General features: G+C 46.1%; 13 protein-coding genes and 24 non-coding genes across 37 annotated transcripts, besides 1 other annotated feature; 28 read left to right on the forward strand and 9 right to left on the reverse strand. All coding sequences in view use genetic code 2, as the record gives it.

Annotated features, from left to right (window-relative positions):
- On the forward strand, positions 1-68 carry tRNA-Phe. Its single transcript has one exon. It is a non-coding gene; the product is annotated as a tRNA-Phe (tRNA).
- 12S rRNA lies at positions 69-1,017 on the forward strand. The gene has a single exon. It is a non-coding gene; the product is annotated as a s-rRNA (ribosomal RNA).
- Positions 1,018-1,091, forward strand: tRNA-Val. The gene has a single exon. It is a non-coding gene; the product is annotated as a tRNA-Val (tRNA).
- On the forward strand, positions 1,092-2,806 carry 16S rRNA. The gene has a single exon. It is a non-coding gene; the product is annotated as a l-rRNA (ribosomal RNA).
- Positions 2,807-2,880, forward strand: tRNA-Leu. Its single transcript has one exon. It is a non-coding gene; the product is annotated as a tRNA-Leu (tRNA).
- Positions 2,881-3,855, forward strand: ND1 (NADH dehydrogenase subunit 1). Its single transcript has one exon. It carries the CDS (start codon positions 2,881-2,883, stop codon positions 3,853-3,855), a length of 975 nt encoding a protein of 324 aa, YP_001403129.1.
- A 5-nt stretch (positions 3,856-3,860) lies between these two features.
- Positions 3,861-3,931, forward strand: tRNA-Ile. The gene has a single exon. It is a non-coding gene; the product is annotated as a tRNA-Ile (tRNA).
- On the reverse strand, positions 3,931-4,001 carry tRNA-Gln. The gene has a single exon. It is a non-coding gene; the product is annotated as a tRNA-Gln (tRNA).
- tRNA-Met lies at positions 4,001-4,069 on the forward strand. The gene has a single exon. It is a non-coding gene; the product is annotated as a tRNA-Met (tRNA).
- On the forward strand, positions 4,070-5,115 carry ND2 (NADH dehydrogenase subunit 2). The gene has a single exon. A coding segment is annotated over exon 1 (1,046 nt).
- On the forward strand, positions 5,116-5,187 carry tRNA-Trp. The gene has a single exon. It is a non-coding gene; the product is annotated as a tRNA-Trp (tRNA).
- Position 5,188: 1 nt separating this feature from the next.
- On the reverse strand, positions 5,189-5,257 carry tRNA-Ala. Its single transcript has one exon. It is a non-coding gene; the product is annotated as a tRNA-Ala (tRNA).
- A 1-nt stretch (position 5,258) lies between these two features.
- tRNA-Asn lies at positions 5,259-5,331 on the reverse strand. The gene has a single exon. It is a non-coding gene; the product is annotated as a tRNA-Asn (tRNA).
- A 38-nt stretch (positions 5,332-5,369) lies between these two features.
- tRNA-Cys lies at positions 5,370-5,434 on the reverse strand. The gene has a single exon. It is a non-coding gene; the product is annotated as a tRNA-Cys (tRNA).
- On the reverse strand, positions 5,435-5,502 carry tRNA-Tyr. The gene has a single exon. It is a non-coding gene; the product is annotated as a tRNA-Tyr (tRNA).
- Position 5,503: 1 nt separating this feature from the next.
- On the forward strand, positions 5,504-7,069 carry COX1 (cytochrome c oxidase subunit I). The gene has a single exon. It carries the CDS (start codon positions 5,504-5,506, stop codon positions 7,067-7,069), a length of 1,566 nt encoding a protein of 521 aa, YP_001403131.1.
- On the reverse strand, positions 7,065-7,135 carry tRNA-Ser. The gene has a single exon. It is a non-coding gene; the product is annotated as a tRNA-Ser (tRNA).
- A 14-nt stretch (positions 7,136-7,149) lies between these two features.
- tRNA-Asp lies at positions 7,150-7,220 on the forward strand. The gene has a single exon. It is a non-coding gene; the product is annotated as a tRNA-Asp (tRNA).
- Positions 7,221-7,226: 6 nt separating this feature from the next.
- Positions 7,227-7,917, forward strand: COX2 (cytochrome c oxidase subunit II). The gene has a single exon. A coding segment is annotated over exon 1 (691 nt).
- tRNA-Lys lies at positions 7,918-7,990 on the forward strand. Its single transcript has one exon. It is a non-coding gene; the product is annotated as a tRNA-Lys (tRNA).
- Position 7,991: 1 nt separating this feature from the next.
- Positions 7,992-8,159, forward strand: ATP8 (ATP synthase F0 subunit 8). Its single transcript has one exon. It carries the CDS (start codon positions 7,992-7,994, stop codon positions 8,157-8,159), a length of 168 nt encoding a protein of 55 aa, YP_001403133.1.
- On the forward strand, positions 8,150-8,832 carry ATP6 (ATP synthase F0 subunit 6). The gene has a single exon. A coding segment is annotated over exon 1 (683 nt).
- On the forward strand, positions 8,833-9,617 carry COX3 (cytochrome c oxidase subunit III). The gene has a single exon. A coding segment is annotated over exon 1 (785 nt).
- tRNA-Gly lies at positions 9,618-9,689 on the forward strand. The gene has a single exon. It is a non-coding gene; the product is annotated as a tRNA-Gly (tRNA).
- Positions 9,690-10,038, forward strand: ND3 (NADH dehydrogenase subunit 3). Its single transcript has one exon. A coding segment is annotated over exon 1 (349 nt).
- On the forward strand, positions 10,039-10,107 carry tRNA-Arg. The gene has a single exon. It is a non-coding gene; the product is annotated as a tRNA-Arg (tRNA).
- ND4L (NADH dehydrogenase subunit 4L) lies at positions 10,108-10,404 on the forward strand. The gene has a single exon. The coding sequence runs from the start codon at positions 10,108-10,110 to the stop codon at positions 10,402-10,404; it is 297 nt and encodes a 98-aa protein (YP_001403137.1).
- On the forward strand, positions 10,398-11,778 carry ND4 (NADH dehydrogenase subunit 4). The gene has a single exon. A coding segment is annotated over exon 1 (1,381 nt).
- tRNA-His lies at positions 11,779-11,848 on the forward strand. Its single transcript has one exon. It is a non-coding gene; the product is annotated as a tRNA-His (tRNA).
- On the forward strand, positions 11,849-11,915 carry tRNA-Ser. Its single transcript has one exon. It is a non-coding gene; the product is annotated as a tRNA-Ser (tRNA).
- Positions 11,916-11,918: 3 nt separating this feature from the next.
- On the forward strand, positions 11,919-11,991 carry tRNA-Leu. Its single transcript has one exon. It is a non-coding gene; the product is annotated as a tRNA-Leu (tRNA).
- ND5 (NADH dehydrogenase subunit 5) lies at positions 11,992-13,830 on the forward strand. Its single transcript has one exon. The coding sequence runs from the start codon at positions 11,992-11,994 to the stop codon at positions 13,828-13,830; it is 1,839 nt and encodes a 612-aa protein (YP_001403139.1).
- On the reverse strand, positions 13,827-14,348 carry ND6 (NADH dehydrogenase subunit 6). The gene has a single exon. It carries the CDS (start codon positions 14,346-14,348, stop codon positions 13,827-13,829), a length of 522 nt encoding a protein of 173 aa, YP_001403140.1.
- tRNA-Glu lies at positions 14,349-14,417 on the reverse strand. Its single transcript has one exon. It is a non-coding gene; the product is annotated as a tRNA-Glu (tRNA).
- Positions 14,418-14,421: 4 nt separating this feature from the next.
- Positions 14,422-15,562, forward strand: CYTB (cytochrome b). Its single transcript has one exon. A coding segment is annotated over exon 1 (1,141 nt).
- Positions 15,563-15,635, forward strand: tRNA-Thr. Its single transcript has one exon. It is a non-coding gene; the product is annotated as a tRNA-Thr (tRNA).
- On the reverse strand, positions 15,635-15,705 carry tRNA-Pro. The gene has a single exon. It is a non-coding gene; the product is annotated as a tRNA-Pro (tRNA).
- Positions 15,706-17,546: a D loop.

Raw genomic sequence — 17,546 nt, forward strand, 5'->3', positions numbered from 1 at the left:
GCTAACGTAGCTTAATTAAAGCATAACACTGAAGATGTTAAGATGGGCCCTAGAAAGCCCCGGGAGCACAAAGGCTTGGTCCTGACTTTACTGTCGACTTTAACTAAACTTACACATGCAAGTATCCGCCCCCCTGTGAGAATGCCCACAACTCCCTGCTTGGGAACTAGGAGCCGGTATCAGGCACAAGCCCAGCTAGCCCACGACGCCTTGCTTAGCCACACCCTCAAGGGAACTCAGCAGTGATAAATATTAAGCCATAAGTGAAAACTTGACTTAGTTAAGGTTAAGAGGGCCGGTAAAACTCGTGCCAGCCACCGCGGTTATACGAGAGGCCCAAGTTGACAAACAACGGCGTAAAGAGTGGTTAGGGGATTTACTAAACTAGAGCCGAACGCTTTCAAAGCTGTTATACGCACCCGAAAGTATGAAACCCAATTACGAAAGTAGCTCTACTCATCCTGAACCCACGAAAGCTAAGAAACAAACTGGGATTAGATACCCCACTATGCTTAGCCCTAAACATCGATTGCACTATACACTCCATATCCGCCCGGGAATTATGAACATCAGTTTAAAACCCAAAGGACTTGGCGGTGCTTAACATCCACCTAGAGGAGCCTGTTCTAGAACCGATAACCCCCGTTAAACCTCACCTTCTCTTGTTTTATCCGCCTATATACCACCGTCGTCAGCTTACCCTGTGAAGGCTTTACAGTAAGCAAAATTGGCAAAGCCCAAAACGTCAGGTCGAGGTGTAGTGAATGAGGGGGGAAGAAATGGGCTACATTTGCTAAACATAGCAAACACGAATGTTGCATTGAAACATGTAACTGAAGGAGGATTTAGCAGTAAGCAGGAAATAGAGCGTCCCGCTGAAACTGGCCCTAAAGCGCGCACACACCGCCCGTCACCCTCCCCAAGCCCCCTAAACTAAACTAATTAAAACCCTACAACCCGCGAAGGGGAGGAAAGTCGTAACATGGTAAGTGTACCGGAAGGTGCGCTTGGAAAAATCAGAGTGTAGCTAAGATAGTGTACAGCATCTCACTTACACCGAGAAGACGTCCGTGCAAGTCGGACCACCCTGACGCCTATTAGCTAGCCCAACCCCTTAACACAACAGACCCCCATTTATAACCCCTAAAGCACGAAACACCCACGTAGCTAAACCATTCTCCCCCCTAAGTCCAGGCGATAAAAAAGGAAATTTTGGAGCAATAGAAAAAGTACCGCAAGGGAAAGCTGAAAGAGAGATGAAAAAGCCCAGTAAAGCTTAAGAAAGCAGAGCTTAGTGCTCGTACCTTTTGCATCATGATTTAGCTAGCACTTTCAAGCAAAGAGAACCTACAGTTTGTAACCCCGAAACTGAGTGAGCTACTCCAAGACAGCCTATTTATAGGGCGAACCCGTCTCTGTGGCAAAAGAGTGGGAAGAGCTTTGAGTAGAGGTGACAAACCTACCGAACTCAGTTATAGCTGGTTGCCTGTGAATTGAATAGAAGTTCAGCCCCCTGGGTTCTCCACTCATGCACTTTGTTAACCCTTCAGATGCAATGAGAAACCAGGGGTGTTAGTCAAAGGGGGTACAGCCCCTTTGATACAAGACACAACTTTCTCAGCAGGATAAAGATCATATTCAAATAAGGACAAATGTTTTAGTGGGCCTAAAAGCAGCCACCTAAATAGAAAGCGTTAAAGCTCAAACATAAAGCCCTCCCGGTATACCGATAACCCTATCTTATTCCCCCACATTTAACAGGCCCTCCTATGCACCACATAGGAACGACTATGCTAATATGAGTAATAAGAGGGTATAATCACCCTCTCCTTGCACATGTGTAAATCGGAACGGACCCCCCACCGAATCTTAACGGCCCCAATCAAAGAGGGTATTGGAAACTACCACAAATTTAGGCCAGAAAAACATCCAATGCAAACCCGTTAACCCCACACTGGTGTGCCCAAAAGGAAAGACCAAAGGGGGGAGAAGGAACTCGGCAAACATACCCCAAGCCTCGCCTGTTTACCAAAAACATCGCCTCTTGCATAACCACAGTATAAGAGGTCCCGCCTGCCCAGTGACCATATAGTTCAACGGCCGCGGTATTTTGACCGTGCAAAGGTAGCGTAATCACTTGTCTTTTAAATGAAGACCTGTATGAATGGCATAACGAGGGCTTAACTGTCTCCTTCCCCCGGTCAATGAAATTGATCTCCCCGTGCAGAAGCGGGGATTAAACCATAAGACGAGAAGACCCTATGGAGCTTTAGACACACAGGTGGGCCATGTCAAATACCCCTAGCTAAGGGCCTGAACTAAATGGAATCTGCCTTGATGTCTTCGGTTGGGGCGACCATGGGGAATACAAAACCCCCACGTGGAAAGGGAGCACACCCCTAAGTTACTTCTTCTCCCGCAAGCCAGAGCAACAGCTCTAACCAGCAGAAATTCTGACCAAACTGATCCGGTAAAACCGATCAACGAACCAAGTTACCCTAGGGATAACAGCGCAATCCCCTTTTAGAGCCCATATCGACAAGGGGGTTTACGACCTCGATGTTGGATCAGGACATCCTAATGGTGCAGCCGCTATTAAGGGTTCGTTTGTTCAACGATTAAAGTCCTACGTGATCTGAGTTCAGACCGGAGTAATCCAGGTCAGTTTCTATCTATGACATGATCTTTTCTAGTACGAAAGGACCGAAAAGAGGAGGCCCCTGCTAAAAGTACGCCTCACCCCCACCTAATGAAAAAATCTAAACTAGGCAAAAGGGCATAACCCTTTTGCTGGAGATAACAGCAAGTTGGGGTGGCAGAGCCCGGCTAATGCAAAAGACCTAAGCCCTTTCTACAGAGGTTCAAGTCCTCTCCTTAACTATGATTTCAACTCTCATTACTCATATTATCAACCCACTAACCTTTATTGTGCCTGTATTGCTAGCCGTAGCATTCCTCACCCTCCTTGAACGAAAAGTGCTAGGCTACATACAACTACGAAAAGGGCCAAACATTGTTGGGCCTTACGGCCTCCTTCAACCTATTGCTGATGGCGTAAAACTCTTTATTAAAGAACCCATTCGACCTTCAACCGCATCACCCGTCCTATTCCTCGTGGCCCCTATGCTCGCTCTCACACTAGCCCTAACCCTTTGAGCCCCCATACCTTTCCCGTACCCTGTCGTGGACCTTAACCTAGGTATTTTATTTATTCTAGCTCTATCTAGCCTTGCAGTATATTCTATTCTGGGCTCCGGCTGAGCATCTAATTCAAAATATGCCCTAGTAGGGGCACTGCGGGCTGTCGCACAAACGATTTCTTACGAAGTTAGCCTTGGACTCATCTTACTAAACATTATCATCTTCACCGGGGGCTTCACACTCCAAACCTTTAACACAGCCCAAGAGGCCATTTGACTGGTAGTGCCCGCTTGACCGCTGGCTGCCATATGATATATCTCCACTCTTGCCGAAACAAACCGTGCACCCTTCGACTTAACAGAAGGAGAATCTGAACTTGTCTCGGGCTTCAACGTAGAGTACGCAGGGGGACCCTTCGCCTTGTTCTTCTTAGCCGAATATTCAAATATTCTCCTAATAAATACCCTGTCCGCTACACTATTTTTAGGGGCCTCCCACATCCCATCTATCCCGGAATTAACTAGTATTAATATTATGACTAAAGCAGCCCTTCTATCAATTGTCTTCCTGTGGGTCCGGGCTTCGTACCCGCGATTCCGTTACGACCAACTTATGCACCTCATTTGAAAAAACTTTCTTCCACTGACTTTGGCACTAGTTATCTGACACTTGGCGCTCCCTATTGCATTCGCTGGTCTCCCACCACAGCTATAGGCGCAGGAGCTGTGCCTGAATTTAAAGGGCCACTTTGATAGAGTGAATTATGGGGGTTAGAGTCCCCCCAACTCCTTAGAAAGAAGGGGATCGAACCCAACCTGAAGAGATCAAAACTCTTCGTGCTTCCTCTACACCACTTCCTAGTAAGGTCAGCTAAATAAGCTCTTGGGCCCATACCCCAACCATGTAGGTTTAAATCCTTCCTTTGCTAATGAACCCCTACATCTTGACCACTCTTCTATTTGGTTTGGGCCTTGGAACAACACTCACGTTTGCAAGCTCACACTGGCTCCTCGCTTGAATAGGACTTGAGATTAATACACTAGCCATTATTCCCCTAATAGCCCAACACCACCACCCCCGGGCAGTCGAAGCTACTACTAAATACTTTCTCGCACAAGCCACAGCAGCCGCCACCCTCCTGTTTGCAAGCACTACCAACGCTTGACTCACAGGCCAGTGGGATATTCAACAGATAACACATCCCCTCCCCACAACAATGATTGTTATTGCCCTCGCGCTAAAGGTCGGACTGGCACCAATGCACTCTTGACTCCCCGAAGTACTCCAAGGGCTAGACCTGACCACCGGGCTCATCCTCTCAACCTGACAAAAACTTGCACCCTTTGCCCTCTTACTACAGATTCAGACAACCAACCCTACGCCTCTAATCATTATTGGCTTACTATCCACTCTCGTTGGTGGCTGAGGTGGTCTCAACCAAACCCAGCTGCGCAAGGTCCTCGCCTACTCCTCAATTGCCCACCTTGGCTGAATAATGCTGATCCTTCAATTTTCACCCCTCCTTGCCCTTCTCACCCTCCTCACGTACTTTACTATGACTTTCTCAGCATTCCTAATTTTTAAAGTAAACAAAGCGACCACCGTCAATGCCCTCGCCATCTCGTGAACAAAAACTCCTGCCCTCACAGCCCTAGCACCCCTGGTTTTACTTTCTCTCGGCGGCCTTCCTCCCCTTACCGGCTTCATGCCCAAGTGATTCATTCTTCAGGAACTGACTAAACAAGACCTTCCGGCACTTGCCACCCTCGCCGCTTTAACTGCCCTCTTGAGTCTCTACTTCTACTTGCGCCTCTCGTATGCAATAACCCTCACAATATTCCCCAACAACCTAATTGGTGTCACTCCCTGACGATTCTACTCCCCCCAATTTACACTTCCCCTCGCCGTCTCCACTGCAGCAACCACCCTTCTTCTCCCACTAGCCCCCGCTGCCGTAGCACTACTGGTCACCTAAGGGACTTAGGCTAGCACTTAGACCAATGGCCTTCAAAGCCGTAAGCGTGAGTGAAAATCTCTCAGTCCCTGTTAAGACTTGCGGGCTACTATCCCACATCTTCTGCATGCAAAGCAAACACTTTAATTAAGCTAAAGCCTTTCTAGATAGGAAGGCCTTGATCCTACAAAATCTTAGTTAACAGCTAAGTGCCCAATCCAGCGAGCATCTATCTACTTTTCCCCGCCTAATTTAGAAACTAAAAGGCGGGGAAAAGCCCCGGCAGGCAGTTAGCCTGCTTCTTTAGATTTGCAATCTAACATGTAACACCCCAGGGCTTGGTAAGAAGAGGGCTTGCACCTCTGTCTATGGGTCTACAATCCACCGCTTAACTCAGCCATCCTACCTGTGGCAATCACACGTTGATTTTTCTCGACCAATCACAAAGACATCGGCACCCTCTATCTCGTATTTGGTGCCTGAGCCGGAATAGTGGGGACAGGCCTAAGTCTGCTTATTCGGGCAGAACTAAGCCAACCCGGGGCTCTCCTGGGAGACGACCAAATTTATAATGTGATCGTCACCGCACACGCCTTTGTAATAATCTTTTTTATAGTAATACCCATTATGATTGGGGGGTTCGGAAACTGGCTTATTCCACTAATAATTGGGGCCCCAGACATGGCGTTCCCTCGAATGAATAATATGAGTTTCTGACTTCTTCCCCCCTCCTTTCTCCTCCTCTTAGCCTCTTCAGGTGTTGAAGCCGGAGCAGGTACCGGATGAACCGTGTACCCCCCACTAGCTGGCAATTTAGCCCACGCCGGGGCATCCGTAGACCTGACAATCTTCTCACTTCACCTTGCAGGAATTTCATCAATTCTGGGGGCAATTAACTTTATTACTACCATCATTAACATGAAACCCACAACAGTCACTATGTACCAAATCCCGTTATTTGTTTGAGCCGTTCTTATTACAGCCGTACTTCTTCTTCTGTCCCTGCCCGTTTTAGCCGCAGGGATTACAATGCTACTAACAGACCGCAACCTTAACACGACCTTCTTTGACCCTGCCGGAGGAGGTGACCCCATTCTCTACCAACACCTATTCTGATTCTTTGGCCACCCAGAGGTATACATTCTTATCCTCCCAGGCTTCGGAATAATTTCTCACATTGTTGCATACTATGCAGGTAAGAAAGAACCTTTTGGCTACATGGGGATAGTCTGAGCTATAATGGCCATTGGACTCCTGGGCTTCATTGTCTGGGCCCATCACATATTTACAGTCGGAATAGACGTAGATACACGAGCCTACTTTACCTCTGCCACAATAATCATTGCGATTCCAACTGGCGTAAAAGTCTTTAGCTGACTCGCAACCCTCCATGGGGGAAGCATTAAATGAGAAACGCCCCTTCTATGAGCCCTCGGCTTTATTTTCCTCTTTACAGTAGGCGGTCTCACTGGCATTGTCTTAGCTAACTCCTCTCTCGATATTGTTCTGCATGACACATACTATGTAGTCGCCCACTTCCACTATGTACTATCTATGGGTGCTGTATTTGCAATCGTTGCCGCCTTCGTCCATTGATTTCCGTTATTTACAGGCTATACCCTTCACTCCACATGAACAAAAATCCACTTCGGCCTGATGTTTATTGGGGTCAATCTAACATTCTTCCCTCAACATTTTCTGGGCCTGGCTGGGATACCCCGACGGTACTCAGACTACCCAGACGCATACACCCTTTGAAACACTGTTTCATCAATTGGGTCCCTAATGTCCCTCGTTGCTGTAATTTTATTCTTATTCATTATTTGAGAAGCATTTACAGCCAAACGAGAAGTCGGAGCAGTAGAACTAACTGCAACTAACATTGAATGACTTTACGGCTGCCCTCCCCCCTACCACACATTTGAAGAGCCCGCATTCGTACAAGTTCGTATAAATTCGAACAAACTAACGAGAAAGGGAGGAGTTGAACCCCCATCAATTGGTTTCAAGCCAACCACATAACCGCTCTGTCACTTTCTTCACAACACACCAATAAGATACTAGTAAAACGCTATAACACTGCCTTGTCAAGGCAGAATTGTGGGTTCAACCCCCGCGTATCTTAAACGCAATGGCACATCCCTCACAACTCGGATTTCAAGACGCAGCTTCACCCTTAATAGAAGAACTACTTCACTTCCACGACCACGCCTTAATAATTGTAATTCTCATTAGCACAATGGTACTTTATATTATTGCGGCTATAGTCACAGCCAAACTAACAGATAAACTTGTACTAGACTCTCAAGAAATTGAAATTATCTGAACAGTTCTCCCAGCTGTTATTCTTATCCTTATCGCCCTACCATCCATCCGAATTTTGTACTTAATAGACGAAATTAATGACCCCCACCTTACAATCAAAGCCATCGGCCACCAATGATACTGAAGCTACGAATACACAGACTACGAAGACCTCGGTTTTGACTCATACATAATCCCCACACAAGACCTGACCCCCGGACAATTCCGACTACTAGAAGCAGACCACCGAATAGTAATCCCAGTAGAATCTCCAATTCGCGTTTTAATCTCGGCTGAAGATGTCTTACATTCCTGGGCAGTCCCCTCTCTAGGCGTAAAAGTTGACGCCGTACCTGGACGATTGAACCAAGCAACCTTTATTGTTAGCCGACCAGGCGTATTTTTCGGACAATGTTCTGAAATTTGCGGGGCTAACCATAGTTTTATACCCATTGTTGTAGAAGCAGTCCCCCTTGAACACTTTGAGAACTGGTCTTCACTAATAATTGAAGACGCCTCGCTAAGAAGCTAATAAGTACAAGCGTTAGCCTTTTAAGCTAAAGACTGGTGCCTAACAACCACCCCTAGCGACATGCCTCAACTGAACCCCGCACCCTGATTTGCAATTTTAGTTTTCTCTTGAATAATCTTTTTAACTGTTATTCCCCCCAAAGTTTTAGCACACACCTATCCCAATGAACCCACCTCCCAAAGCACACAAAAACCTAAAACAGAGCCCTGAAACTGACCATGATACTAAGCTTCTTTGACCAATTTATATCCCCTTCATACCTCGGCATTCCACTAATTGCACTAGCGATTAGCCTGCCTTGAATTCTGTTCCCAACCCCTCAAGCCCGCTGATTAAACAACCGCGTGCTAACACTTCAGGGGTGATTTATTAGCCGCTTCACCTCACAACTTCTTCTACCCCTAAACCCTGGGGGCCACAAGTGGGCAGTTCTATTCACCTCGTTAATAGTTTTCCTATTTTCTATCAACATGCTAGGACTCCTTCCATACACCTTCACACCAACAACCCAACTCTCCCTTAACATGGGCCTCGCAGTACCCCTTTGATTGGCAACTGTCATTATCGGGATACGAAATCAACCAACGCATGCCCTAGGCCACCTTCTTCCAGAAGGCACCCCCACTGCCCTCATCCCTGTACTTATTATCATTGAAACAATTAGCCTATTCATTCGACCCTTAGCTCTCGGTGTCCGACTAACAGCAAATCTCACAGCAGGCCACCTCCTTATTCAACTCATTGCAACAGCTGCCTTCGTCCTTCTTCCCCTCATACCTGTTGTCGCTATCTTAACAACGGTGGTCCTCTTCCTCCTCACTCTACTAGAAGTAGCCGTTGCCATGATTCAAGCTTATGTCTTTGTTCTACTCCTAAGCCTATACCTACAAGAGAACGTTTAATGGCCCATCAAGCACACCCATACCACATAGTCGACCCCAGCCCATGACCCCTAACAGGGGCTATTGCTGCCCTATTGATAACATCTGGCCTTGCTATCTGATTCCACTTCCACTCCACAACCCTAATAACTATTGGGACAATCCTTCTCACCTTAACAATCTTCCAATGATGACGGGACGTCGTACGAGAAGGCACATTTCAAGGACACCACACTCCCCCCGTTCAAAAAGGCCTCCGATATGGGATAATTTTATTTATTACCTCAGAAGTCCTATTCTTCTTAGGCTTCTTCTGAGCCTTTTACCACTCAAGCCTAGCACCTACCCCTGAGCTAGGCGGCTTCTGACCACCAGCAGGCATTACTCCCTTAGACCCATTTGAAGTCCCACTTCTTAACACAGCAGTCCTGCTCGCCTCTGGCGTAACTGTTACCTGAGCACATCACAGCATTATGGAGGGTAAACGAAAACAAACTATTCAATCTCTTGCTCTTACAATCTTACTCGGGGGGTACTTCACTTTCCTTCAAGGCCTAGAGTATCACGAAGCCCCCTTCACCATTGCAGACGGAGTTTACGGCGCTACATTCTTTGTTGCCACCGGCTTCCACGGATTACACGTCTTAATTGGCACATCATTCTTAGCCGTTTGTCTATTACGCCAGATTCTTCACCATTTCACATCAAACCACCACTTTGGGTTTGAAGCAGCCGCATGATACTGACACTTCGTAGACGTCGTCTGACTTTTCCTCTATATCTCTATTTACTGATGAGGATCTTAATCTTCCTAGTATTAAATCTAGTATAAGTGACTTCCAATCACCCGGTCTTGGTTAAAATCCAAGGGAAGATAATGAGCCTTCTCCTAACCATCATTTCGATTGCCACCCTCCTCTCGACAGTACTAGCCCTTGTATCCTTTTGATTACCCCAAATTACACCAGACCACGAAAAGCTATCGCCGTACGAGTGCGGCTTTGACCCGATAGGATCCGCCCGGCTGCCTTTTTCACTGCGGTTTTTCCTCATCGCCATCCTCTTTCTTCTCTTCGATTTAGAAATTGCTCTCCTCCTCCCTCTTCCATGAGGAGACCAACTAGCATCGCCACTACTGACGTTCACCTGAGCTACAGCTGTCCTAGCCCTTCTAACCCTCGGCCTCATTTACGAATGAATGCAAGGAGGTCTAGAATGGGCTGAATAGGTGGTTAGTCTAAGAAAAACATTTGATTTCGGCTCAAAAACTTGTGGTTTAAATCCGCAACCGCTTAATGACCCCCACACACTTTGCCTTCTCCTCAGCCTTTCTTCTGGGTTTAACAGGCCTGGCATTCCACCGGTTTCACCTCCTTTCCGCCCTATTGTGCCTTGAAGGAATAATACTATCCCTATTTATTGCTCTCTCCCTATGAACGCTCCAACTTGACTCAACCAACTTTTCAGCATCTCCAATACTTCTGCTTGCATTTTCAGCCTGCGAAGCAAGCGCCGGCCTCGCCCTATTAGTAGCCACTGCTCGAACCCACGGGACCGACCGATTACAAAGCCTAAATCTTCTCCAATGCTAAAAGTCCTAATCCCAACACTTATGCTAATCCCAACAGCCTGGTTACTCAAACCCAGCTGACTCTGGCCCATGACTTTAATGTATAGCTTTTGCATCTCCTTGGTTAGCCTTTCATGACTAAAGAACCTCTCAGAAACCGGCTGATCGTCACTTAGCCTCTTTATAGCTACCGACTCCCTATCAACCCCCCTCCTCGTTCTTACATGCTGATTACTCCCACTAATAATTTTGGCAAGCCAAAAACACACAGCCTTAGAACCTCTTAGTCGCCAGCGCATGTACATCACACTTCTCGCCTCACTCCAGTTTTTCCTAATCCTAGCATTTAGCGCCACCGAACTGGTGATGTTTTACGTAATATTTGAAGCCACCCTCATCCCCACGCTAATCATTATCACCCGCTGAGGAAACCAAACAGAACGTCTAAACGCAGGAACCTACTTTCTCTTCTATACATTAGCGGGCTCACTCCCTCTTCTCGTTGCTTTACTCCTACTCCAAAACACATCCGGCACCCTGTCGCTGTTAACCCTTCACTATACGGACCCGCTCGCTCTCTCGTCTTATGCAGACAAACTATGATGAGCAGGCTGTCTTTTAGCATTCCTGGTTAAAATACCCCTCTACGGGGTCCACCTATGGCTCCCTAAAGCCCATGTTGAAGCCCCAATTGCAGGCTCAATAATCCTTGCAGCGGTTCTACTGAAGCTAGGGGGATACGGCATAATCCGCATAATAACAATATTGGAACCTCTAACTAAGGAGTTAAGCTACCCCTTCATTGTCTTTGCACTTTGAGGGGTAATTATAACTGGGTCAATTTGTCTACGCCAGACAGACCTTAAGTCCCTAATTGCCTACTCCTCAGTCAGCCACATAGGCCTAGTGGCTGGAGGAATTCTTATCCAATCACCCTGGGGCTTAACAGGGGCTCTTACCCTCATAATTGCACACGGGCTTACTTCATCAGCCCTCTTCTGCTTAGCAAACACAAACTATGAACGAACCCACAGTCGAACGATAGTCCTGGCGCGAGGACTTCAAGTAGCCCTACCACTAATAGCCACTTGATGATTTATTTCTAGCTTGGCCAACCTAGCTCTGCCACCACTACCCAACCTCATGGGGGAGCTGATAATTATCACTTCTTTATTCAACTGGTCCTGATGAACTCTGGCATTAACCGGTGCAGGCACTCTAATCACAGCTGGTTACTCCCTTTACATATTCTTAATAACTCAGCGGGGCCCTCTCCCAACACATGTCATTGCACTTGAGCCATCTCACACCCGAGAACACCTTCTTATTGCACTTCACCTCATCCCCTTAATTCTACTCGTACTTAAGCCCGAGCTGATCTGAGGCTGAACTGCCTGTAGGTGTAGTTTTAACAAAAACATTAGATTGTGATTCTAAAAATAAGGGTTAAAATCCCTTCTCCCACCGAGAGAGGCTCGCAGCAATGAGAACTGCTAATTCCCACGACCTTGGTTGGACCCCTAGGCTCACTCGAAAGCTCCTAAAGGATAACAGCTCATCCGTTGGTCTTAGGAACCAAAAACTCTTGGTGCAAATCCAAGTAGCAGCTATGTACCCCACCTCCCTAATGATTTCATCGAGCCTGATCACAATCTTTGCGTTACTAGCCTATCCTTTAATCACCACGATCCGCCCTACACCTCGGGACCCTCAATGGGCTACCACCCATGTCAAAACAGCTGTAAAAATAGCTTTCTTTGTTAGTCTGCTGCCTCTGACCCTATTTCTTAATGAGGGCGCAGAAACAATCGTTACTAACTGAACCTGAATAAATACCAACTCCTTCAATGTCAGCATTAGCTTGAAATTTGATTTCTACTCAATTATTTTTACACCCATTGCCCTCTACGTAACTTGATCCATCCTGGAGTTCGCATCATGGTATATGCACGCAGACCCACACATGAACCGCTTCTTTAAGTACCTCCTGACGTTTCTGATTGCCATAATCGTCCTAGTAACTGCAAACAATATGTTTCAACTATTTATCGGTTGAGAGGGCGTGGGGATCATATCGTTCTTACTTATTGGATGGTGGTTCGGACGGGCGGATGCTAACACTGCAGCGCTTCAAGCAGTACTTTACAACCGAGTAGGGGACATCGGGCTTATCTTCGCCATGGCTTGAATAGCAGCAAACCTAAACTCCTGGGAGATGCAACAAATCTTTGCAACCACCAAAGACATAGACTTAACCTACCCTCTTCTCGGACTCATCATTGCAGCAACTGGCAAATCGGCTCAATTCGGACTTCACCCTTGACTACCCTCCGCTATGGAGGGTCCCACACCGGTCTCTGCCCTACTTCATTCTAGCACTATGGTCGTTGCCGGCATTTTTCTGCTAGTACGAATAAGCCCGCTACTGGAAAACAACCAAACCGCCCTCACAACCTGCCTATGCCTCGGAGCTCTTACAACACTATTCACTGCAACCTGTGCCCTCACGCAAAATGATATTAAAAAAATCGTCGCATTCTCTACATCCAGCCAGCTTGGGCTTATAATGGTAACCATTGGTCTAAACCAGCCACAACTAGCATTTCTTCACATCTGTACACATGCCTTCTTCAAGGCCATACTATTTTTATGCTCCGGATCTATTATCCACAGCCTAAATGATGAACAAGATATCCGGAAAATAGGGGGCATACACCACCTTGCACCTTTCACATCCTCTTGCCTAACTATTGGCAGCCTCGCCCTCACAGGAACCCCCTTCTTGGCTGGCTTCTTCTCTAAAGATGCCATCATCGAAGCATTAAACACATCCCACCTAAACGCCTGAGCCCTAACCTTAACCCTCCTAGCCACCTCTTTCACAGCAATCTACAGCTTTCGAGTAGTATTTTTTGTACCCATGGGCCACCCCCGATTTAGTCCCCTCTCTCCGATCAACGAAAACAACCCAGCAGTGATTAACCCACTTAAGCGACTAGCATGGGGGAGTATCGTTGCAGGCTTACTAATTACCTCTAATATTACACCCTTGAAAACCCCTGTCATATCTATACCTCCCCTCCTTAAACTAGCTGCTCTTGCAGTCACAATCATCGGCCTTCTTGTTGCTATAGAGCTCGCCATGTTAACCAACAAACAATATGAGCCAATACCCAACACGCACATACACCACTTCTCTGCCTTATTAGGCTTCTTCCCCGGGGTTATACACCGCCTAACCCCTGTATTGCTCTTCTTCCTAGGCCAAAACATTGCTAACCAAACAGTAGATCAGACATGATTAGAAAAAACGGGCCCCAAAGCCATTGAAGCCGCTAACCGACCTCTCGTCTCCTCTACAAGTAACATTCAACGGGGGGTAATCAAAACATATCTCACCCTCTTCCTCCTTACACTAGCCCTTATAATCCCCCTATTCATCACCTAAACCGCTCGCAACGCCCCTCGACTCATACCCCGAGTTAACTCAAGGACTACAAATAAAGTTAAAAGCAATACCCATGCACTAGTAATTAACAACCACCCCCCAGAAGAGTATATTAAGGCTACCCCTCCAATATCACCTCGAAACACGGAAAACTCCCCTAACTCATCTGCTAGAACCCAAGAAGATTCATACCACCCCCCTCAAAACAGCCCGGAAACTAATAATACTCCCCCTGTGTAGACAACTCCGTATACCATTACCGACCAACTACCCCAGCTCTCTGGGTACGGCTCAGCAGCTAACGCTGCTGAATATGCAAATACAACTAACATCCCGCCTAAGTAAATTAAGAACAAGACTAGTGACAAAAAGGGCCCTCCATGCCCGACTAATATACCACACCCCATGCCAGCTACCACAACCAAACCCAAAGCAGCAAAATAAGGGGACGGATTAGAAGCAACTGCAACTAACCCCAACACAAGAGAAAATAAAACTAAATATATAGCGAAAGTCATAATTCCTGCCAGGACTTTAACCAGGACTAATGGCTTGAAAAACCACCGTTGTTATTCAACTACAAGAACCCTAATGGCCAGTCTACGTAAATCCCACCCTCTTCTAAAAATCGCAAACGATGCTTTAGTCGACCTCCCCGCCCCCTCTAATATCTCGGTTTGATGGAACTTTGGGTCTCTTTTAGGACTCTGTTTAATTACCCAAATTGCGACCGGCTTATTTCTAGCCATACACTACACATCAGACATTGCTACTGCCTTCACCTCCGTGGCCCACATCTGTCGAGACGTCAACTACGGCTGACTTATCCGAAGCATTCATGCCAACGGCGCATCATTCTTTTTCATTTGCCTCTACCTTCATATTGGCCGAGGACTATACTATGGCTCTTACCTCTATAAAGAAACATGAACTGTTGGGGTTATTCTTCTCCTTCTCGTAATAATAACAGCCTTCGTTGGATACGTCCTCCCTTGAGGACAAATGTCGTTTTGAGGTGCAACCGTTATTACCAACCTTCTATCTGCCGTCCCCTACGTCGGAAACACCCTAGTCCAATGAATCTGAGGGGGTTTTTCTGTAGACAATGCTACCCTCACCCGGTTCTTTGCCTTCCACTTTCTCTTCCCCTTCATCATCGCTGCCGCAACATTAATTCATCTACTCTTTCTTCACGAGACTGGCTCAAACAACCCCACCGGGCTAAACTCAGACTCCGACAAAGTTCCCTTTCACCCCTACTTCACTTACAAAGACCTCTTGGGCTTTGCAGTACTTCTTACTGCATTAGCATCCCTAGCCCTATTTTCCCCAAATCTCTTAGGAGACCCAGATAACTTTACCCCTGCAAATCCGCTTGTTACTCCCCCACACATTAAGCCAGAGTGATACTTCCTGTTTGCCTATGCTATTCTACGCTCCATTCCAAACAAACTTGGAGGAGTACTTGCCCTTTTATTCTCCATCTTAGTTCTTATGCTCGTCCCTTTCCTTCATACCTCTAAACAACGAAGCCTAATATTCCGTCCCCTAACACAATTCTTGTTTTGGTCTTTAGTAGCAGACGTTATGATTCTAACTTGAATTGGAGGGATGCCCGTAGAACACCCCTTCGTCATCATTGGACAAGTAGCGTCTCTCCTCTACTTCTCCCTCTTCCTAGTCCTGATCCCAACAGCAGGTTGACTAGAGAATAAAGTCCTTGGATGAAAATGCACTAGTAGCTCAGCACACAGAGCCCCAGTCTTGTAAACTGGCCGTCGGAGGTTAGAATCCTCCCTACTGCTCAAAGAAAGGAGATTTCAACTCCTACCCCTAACTCCCAAAGCTAGGATTCTAGCACTAAACTATTCTTTGTGGTACATAAATGTACAATGAAGGATTTTCATATACATGTATGTAATAACACCATATATTTATAGTAACCATTTTATGTGATGTACTAGGACATACATGTATAATCACCAAATCTCGTAATACAGCACTCATTCATCAACATTTTTAACTAAGATAGACTAAAACCTGAATAATCACTAATCTTAAATATGTGAAAGTCCAGGACCAGTCGAAATCTAAGACCGAACACAACACTCATCAGTCGAGTTATACCAAGACTCAAAATCTCGCCGACCCCAAAATCCTATGTAGTAAGAGCCTACCAACCGGTGATTCCTTAATGATAACTCTTATTGAGGGTGAGGGACAAAAATTGTGGGGGTTTCACTCGGTGAATTATTCCTGGCATTTGGTTCCTACTTCAGGGCCATTGATTGATGTTATCCCTCACACTTTCATCGACACTTACATAAGTTAATGTTGATAATACATACGACTCGTTACCCACCAAGCCGGGCGTTCACTCCAGCGGGTAAGGGGTTCTCTTTTTTTTTTTCCTTTCACTTGACATTTCAAAGTGCATCCAGCCAACGGAGACGTTTAAAGGGTGAGCACTTTTCTTGCACGCGCCGTACATAGTATCCGTGTAATGAGTCTTTATTAGAAGGATAACATTAAGTGTTATCATGTGCATAAAGATTTGCTCATTTCTTCTGTCATCCCCAGGATACCCCCTTTTTTGCGCGCAAAACCCCCCTACCCCCCTAAACCCCTGAAGTTGCTAAGACCCCTGAAAACCCCCCGGAAACAGGACAAACCTCTGGTAGCTCAGAAAGGGCAATTACTTTTCAACCACTTTTCAACCACTTTTCAACCCACAAATACCCCTGGCTTATCATAACCCCACCAGTTGTTTTAATAATACCACTTTTCAACCCACAAATACCCCTGGCTTATCATAACCCCACCAGTTGTTTTAATAATACCACTTTTCAACCCACAAATACCCCTGGCTTATCGTAACCCCACCAGTTGTTTTAATAATACCACTTTTCAACCCACAAATACCCCTGGCTTATCGTAACCCCACCAGTTGTTTTAATAATACCACTTTTCAACCCACAAATACCCCTGGCTTATCGTAACCCCACCAGTTGTTTTAATAATACCACTTTTCAACCCACAAATACCCCTGGCTTATCGTAACCCCACCAGTTGTTTTAATAATACCACTTTTCAACCCACAAATACCCCTGGCTTATCGTAACCCCACCAGTTGTTTTAATAATACCACCTTTCAACCCACAAATACCCCTGGCTTATCGTAACCCCACCAGTTGTTTTAATAATACCACTTTTCAACCCACAAATACCCCTGGCTTATCGTAACCCCACCAGTTGTTTTAATAATACCACTTTTCAACCCACAAATACCCCTGGCTTATCGTAACCCCACCAGTTGTTTTAATAATACCACTTTTCAACCCACAAATACCCCTGGCTTATCGTAACCCCACCAGTTGTTTTAATAATACCACTTTTCAACCCACAAATACCCCTGGCTTATCGTAACCCCACCAGTTGTTTTAATAATACCACTTTTCAACCCACAAATACCTAAAACCCACAAACGCCGTATCACCTTCTTCATGATCAAAAAACTACTGTTTAGATTATTTCAAGTATTCCTTTCACCACCCTAACTACGAAAGGCATAAAACAGAATCCAAGAAAACTGCTCCATCCAAAACTATCTTTTTTAACCGATAAGCCCTTAAGTCCCCCTGAGAACCAGCCTTTTACCGCCCCAAAGGCTAAACACAAACAAACTACCACCTCTAGGTGTGTTTAGAAAATTTACT

The sequence above is a fragment of the mitochondrial genome of Hippoglossus hippoglossus, assembly GCF_009819705.1.
Source record: "Hippoglossus hippoglossus mitochondrion, complete genome".
Lineage (NCBI taxonomy): Eukaryota > Metazoa > Chordata > Actinopteri > Pleuronectiformes > Pleuronectidae > Hippoglossus > Hippoglossus hippoglossus.